At 40.0% G+C, this 6475-nt stretch overlaps 1 protein-coding gene across 1 annotated transcript; it reads right to left on the bottom strand.

Annotated features, from left to right (window-relative positions):
• Nucleotides 1-2430: 2430 nt before the first annotated feature.
• On the bottom strand, nucleotides 2431-3377 carry LOC103729395 (olfactory receptor 14J1-like). The gene is given in 2 exon segments (XM_008827465.2): nucleotides 2431-3353; nucleotides 3356-3377. Coding segments are annotated over 2 exon segments (945 nt in total).
• Nucleotides 3378-6475: the final 3098 nt, after the last annotated feature.

Genomic DNA, 6475 nt, shown 5'->3' with positions numbered 1-6475 from the left:
CACATGACTGCCTTTCATGTCTCTGATAATTTTCATGTCTTTGATAAATCTCGTCCATGAAAGGAAATAAAGTTGGATTCTTTATAATTGGAGAAAATTACTTTTTGCCCACATCTGGCTTTGTGAAGTGATAGTTTAATCTACTATCTTTACAAGAATACACATCTATAAATTTGTCTTTTTTTTGGTTTGCGAGAGTATAATAAACACCATGATCAAAAAAACTTGGGGATAAAAGGGTTTATTTGGCTGATACATGTATATCACAGTTCATCACTGAGGGAAGACAAGGCGGGAACTTGTGGCAGGAACTGAAGCCGAGATGGTTGAGGAAAACTGCTTACCAGCTTGCCTCCCCTGCTTGCTTGGTATTTTTCTTCTATGGCCCAAGCCCACATGCCCACAGTAGACTGGGGCCTTCTCCATAAATTAACAATCAAGAAAATGCTACACAGACATGCTCATAGTCCAATCTGATAGAGGTAATTCCTCAACTGAGATTCCCTCTTTTCAGATGACTCTAGTGTGTGGCAAACTGACAAAAGTAACCTGCACAATTGACCATTTGTGAACTTGACACACAAATACATTACTCTTTTTTAAAATATATATTTTGTTTATTATTTTTATTTTATTTTATTTTATGTGTCTATGAGTGTAATGCCTGCATGTATGTAAGTGCACTCATGTTGTGCAATGCCCAGGAAGATCAGAAGAGGACACTGGATTCCCGGGAACCGAAGTAATGGATGTTAGCCACGATGTGGGTACTGTGAACCAAACTCTGGTCCTCTGCAAGAGCAACCGGGGCTCTTAACCTTTGAACCATCTCTCCAGCCCAACAAACACATTGCAATAAGATTAAACTATAACCTTTTCTATATTGCGTATCCCCATGATGTTAGGTTCCTATCATAATATAAAAGACAATGAAACTTTAAAACTCTCACAATCTTTAAAAATTACAATAATTTAAATCTTCAAGTTTGCTTTAAGTCCAAAATCTCTTCACTGTAGGCTCCTGTAAAATCTAAAATAAATTATATGCTCTCTTTTTCCAAGAGCTAAAATCCAGGACATAGTTGTGATCAAATTAAAGTAAAATCCAACATCCAGCGGTATAAATCAAATCCTATAGTTGTTCAATATCTAGCGTCTGTGGCTCACATGAACTCCTGGGTTCAAAGGGCTTTGGTGGCTCCCTTTCTACATCTCTGCCATCTACTACACACACTGCATGTGATTTAGGCTCAAGCCAGCTTCACTCCACACCTTCCACTGTCTTGGTGGTCAGCTCGTGTCCCTGGCACAACCAATATGTCAGAGTCTTCACTGCAACCCATGGATGCTGCACTTTCACAAATGGCTTCTTCTGCCTCACATTGTGCCAAGCCTCAGATTCTGTCCATGGCCCATTGTCAATCCTGCCACCAAAATCAGCACCACATAGAAGGCTTATATGCACCACTAGGTATAATCTGTGGCTTCAGATGCAGCCTTGGCCCCTCTGGAACACAGCTTCCCTGTGCTGAAATTGAGGAAATACTTCTCAGATTTCACCTCAGCAGTGCTGATCTCTGATCAATCACAGCACTAACAAACCAGAATCCATCCTCCCAGTAGAGCACTAAAGGTTTCATTTCCATAGATTCCTAATTAAAATATGTCACACAAACAGCTCCAGTAGTTTATTCAAGGGGAGCCCAAACTTCTCTCTGAATCTCCACAAACCAGGCCATCACTGCCTGCATTTCTCACAATATTCCTATCTTCCAAGCTCCCATAGAACACCTTGTTAAACTCAGAGAATGCTGGCTCTTCCAGCATAAATTTCTAAATGCTTGTATAGTCTTCCAAGAAACCCAACACGATCAGTTCCATCACAGTAATAGCTTACCCTGTGGTATCACTTTCTATTCTAGTTTGCTTTTCTTGCTGTGTTTAAACACCATGAACAAAAACAACTCAAGGAAAAGGTTCACTTGGTTTATACTTCTACATCACACCCCGTCTCTGAGGGATCCCAAGGCAGGAACCCGGGGGGAGGAACTGAAACAGAGACCATGGAGGAACACTGCTTGCTCAGCTACCCTTCCTATATGGCTCAGGTCCACCTGTCCAGGGATCATATTGCCCATAGTGGACTGACTCCACTTATGACAATTAGCAATTAAGAAAATACCCTACAGGCTGATCTGATGAAGGAATTCACTCAGTTGAGGTTCTCTCTTCCCAGGTCACTCAAATTTGAGTCAAAACACTAACCACTGGCACAAACCCTATGTTCTCTCCTTTCTTACATAAAGAATTTATTCATACAACCACCTTTCCATACATGACTGTTTCTACAATAGCACAGTTTGATCTGTAATTTGTTCATTGACTCTGTTGTATATCCCAATATATTTCTGTGTGTCTCCCAAACAGGAATTAATGGATGTGATTCAGGAAAAGAGAATGTTTTTTTCCTTGAAAAATCTTTCTTAGGGCTGCCTTCATGGCTTTATTTCTCAGGCTATAGATCAGTGTATTAAGTGTTGGGGGAAGAACAGTATAAAGAACAGTAAGTATGAAGTCTAATGCAGAGGGAGACGCCGAATGTGGCTTGAGAAACTCAAAGACACCAGTGGAGATAAATAAAAGAACCACAAAGAGGTGGGGCAGGCAAGTAGAGAAGGCTCTGGCTCTGCCCTCTGCAGATGGCACCCTCAGCAAAGTAGAGAATATGCGCACATAAGTAAAACCAATAGAGATGACACAGAAGAATGCCAGCAAGGACAGGAAGCCACTGACTTCAAGCTCACTGACAAACTCCCTGGAACAGGAGAGTGTCAAGAGCTGAGGGATGTCACAGAAGAACTGGTGGAGGATACGGGAGCCACAGAAGTGGATGGAGAAAGTCGCAGCTGTGTGCATGAGTCCTGACACAACTCCACTGGCCCACACGGCTGACACCCCACGAATGCAGGTACTGACATCCATGATGACTTCATAGTGCAGAGGGAGGCACACGGCCACATAGCGGTCATAGGACATCACCGTGAGCATCGCCACTTCAGTAGACCCACAGAGAGAGAATGCAAAACACTGCAGTATGCACTCCCACAGGGAAATGTAGGCACTGTGCGTGAACGAGCTGCAGATGAACCTCGGCACAGTCACAGAAATGTAGCAGAGATCTAAGAAGGAGAGATGCTTCAGGAAGAAATACATAGGTGAGCCGAGACTGTGGTCCACGGAGGTGGCAGGGATAATGAGACTATTGCCAATGAGAGCCACTAGGTACAAAGCCAAGAAAACTGCACCACATAAGCGATCTACCTCACACTTTCTGGAATACCCCACGAGAAGATTCCAGTCATTGTGAAGTTAGCCATATTCCTTCTTGATCTCTGAGAATGACACAAAATGAGAAAAGGACAGACACTCTGAAATATACGATTGTTGTTACTCAAGAACCTAATTCACTCACTGAGGTTACTGCATGAAACCAGGACTATCTGTCCATCAATGTTAAGTGTGAAGTTGCTTTCTGTGCAAAGAACTAACTCAGTGATTTTAAATGACTCCATACAAAGATCTATAGGTTATGTGTTTGGAGATTTATTTATTTTTCTTTTGTATGTATGAGTATTTGCCTGCAGGTACAAATGTGCAGCACATGCAAACAGTGCCTCTGGAGGCTGGATGATGGCATCAGAGGGTCTACAACTGGAGTTGCAGGAGATTGATAGCCGCCATGTGAATGCGGGAACTGAACCTGGGTCCTCTGCAGGTGTAGAAAGTGCTCTTAACTGCTGAGCCATCTCTCCATTCCATTCCAATTATGCATTTTGACTCCATTCATTCCAATAACAGAAAGAAAGGTTATACAACTGAACTAACGCAAAGTGTAATACCCAATTTCCCATTTTTTATATGCACTCTACACAGGCACACACAAGCACACTCAGAAATTGCTCTTTTGAAGTAGCTCTTGTGAAATAGCTCTTTTACTCACACTTTTCCTCACATTCCTGTACTTTTAAAGTCTTAAAGGAAAAAATTAATTAATAAGCATGTGATCATTGCATATATGTATGGAGTACATTGTGGTATTTCCATGCATGTGTAAGACGTGTAATGTTCTAGCTACTTCACACTACTGCTCCCTTCTAAACTAGTCATAATTTTACAATCATTTCATTATAAAAGAACCAACTCTCATTTTTTTCTGTTTCTCTGTGTTCTTTGCAAAAAATAAAAAATGCATTGTATGTTGAGCATGTCTGGCAAAAGTTATGTATAGTCACTGCTTGGCCCATTTAATAAATAAATTCAATGAAAATTCCAAATTTGCACTGAGAAAATGGAGACGTTCCTGCTGTGTTTTATAAACAGACATAAGATGCGTAATAATCATTTGAAAATTAAATGTTTGCAAATGCTCAAGAATGATCTCAGTAAAGTGAACTTAAGAAAATACAGCTTGTGACTACAGTGATTTCAGGTGATTTAAAAGTTTATTATCTTGACCCCCAGAGACAAAGGGGGCAGCTGGACTTCCAACACTAAGTTCCAGATGTGGTAAAGGTCATGGACACCTCTGTTCTGTTATGTGCTCTTCAGTAGTACTATAAACTACTGAAGTTCGAAATTGATGGAGGACATGAGCCAGAGAATGAACACCCATCTAATATGAAGTACGAGACTCTGGTTTAGTATGTGCGTGTGTGTGTGTGTATGTATGTGTGTGTCTGTGTGTGTCTGTGTCTGTGTCTGTGTGTGTAAAAATTGCATCTGTACGTGTGTGTACACTGATCGTATCTGAAGTTAATAGAAACATCCCTAGAGGGGCTGGAAGCTTCCATTTCAGTGTCTAGAAGGCTGCTGTTTTTTCTGTCATCTACTACAACACAACGGAATTCACTCTACACATAAAGAAATATTATTTGATTTATCCAACAATGTCTAAATTTGTTTTTCCCTTAATTAATTAACAGCACTGTTTACATTAATTAACCAGTGGTCCTGAGTGCACTAGAATTGTTTGAAGTCTTTAGTTTCTGTGTTAGACATTTCTGTGTTCCTACTTCTACGTCAATTATATGTGTGTTTATTATTAATATGTTAATCTTTGAGAATAATTTTATGGCCTCAGGGCATATCAATATCTAACCCCTCATAAACTGATTAGAACATCAATTCTCAGCACTCAGAAGGCAGAGACAAGCAGATCTCTGTGAGACTGAGGCCAGCTTGGTTTATGTAGCGAAACCCTATGTCAAAAACACCCCAAAAACCAAAAAACCAAAATCAAACCAAAAGCAACAACAACAAAAATCTATTCTCAAAGTCATAGGTAAGTGAGGACAAATGAATGAGAGGAGCTGAGAATGTATTGTTGGTAAACTGTAGAGAGATCAACTAGTATTCTTAGTCTCAGGATGTCACTATATACAAATGCCAAAACCAAGGTATCCAGAGGGAAATGAGGGATATTGTTCTTAATGAGGTCACAGGCTTCTTCTGTATTCTGCAGAATTTTACAATAGTTTTGTCTTTAACCTCTCTGATGTCCTCTCCTCTTCATTCTCTTGTCATAGTGAGACAGGGAGAAAGAGGGTCCCCTAGAGGTTCTTAGTCTTATTCATAAAAGAATTTAAGAATGAACCCAAACAGAGCTTTTACAATTTTATTAGAATCTTAAGAAAAATCCTCAGGGCAGGCAAGCTGGTCAGCTGCTTTGAGGAGGTGAATAGTGAGAAGAAAGAAACAAAATCATGAAGCAATGCAGGTTTAGAGCCTGCGTGGAGGTCAGACACGTGGTTGGGAGAAGGAAGCTTTAGAGAAAAAGTAAAGAAATACAAGATGCTAGGGGCAACCAAAAGCCTTAAAAAAAGCATGTTTAGTAAGAAAGGCATGAAGAAGAAAAGGAGAAATTATGCCTTCCTGAAGAGTTCAGGAAAGCAGACAGACTTAAAAAAAAAAACAGACTTTTTTTTTTTTTTTTATAGTCTGGACCAGTTCAATTTATGGGGCTTTTTGATACTCTAACAGAATTAGCATATCCAACTCTATTTTAGTTTTGGGCTAACACTGAAAGCATTAAAGCATGGCAAATAGCCTCAAAGGGGAAGGAACTTAATGGAATGAGCATATAGTTCTGGTTTTGAGTTCTTCTCTGATTTCCTCGTCAGAACATGAACTGTGATTTTGGTCAGTCTGGGATTCTGTCCCATTGTGTCTATTTCAGGATTTCTGCCTATGAAGCAGAGAAGACCAGAAGCTGAAATACTGGTTCTGTCTTGAAACACCTTCTTATCCTCTTAATAAAGGTGTCCCTACTGGGCCTTTATTAATGCTCACTTTGGGATCATCGAAAATGTGGTTATGTGGTTTATTTGACATTTTAACAAATGATTTTATCATTTTTTCTATTAAATTGAAATAGTTTATTGACAGTCTGATATGGGAAGAACCACACATCTTCTCT

Source organism: Nannospalax galili, unplaced genomic scaffold (genome assembly GCF_000622305.1).
Source record: "Nannospalax galili isolate Female #2095 unplaced genomic scaffold, S.galili_v1.0 scaffold11613, whole genome shotgun sequence".
In the NCBI taxonomy this organism is placed as follows: Eukaryota; Metazoa; Chordata; class Mammalia; order Rodentia; family Spalacidae; genus Nannospalax; species Nannospalax galili.
This window is presented reverse-complemented; position numbering and strand designations above follow the sequence as displayed.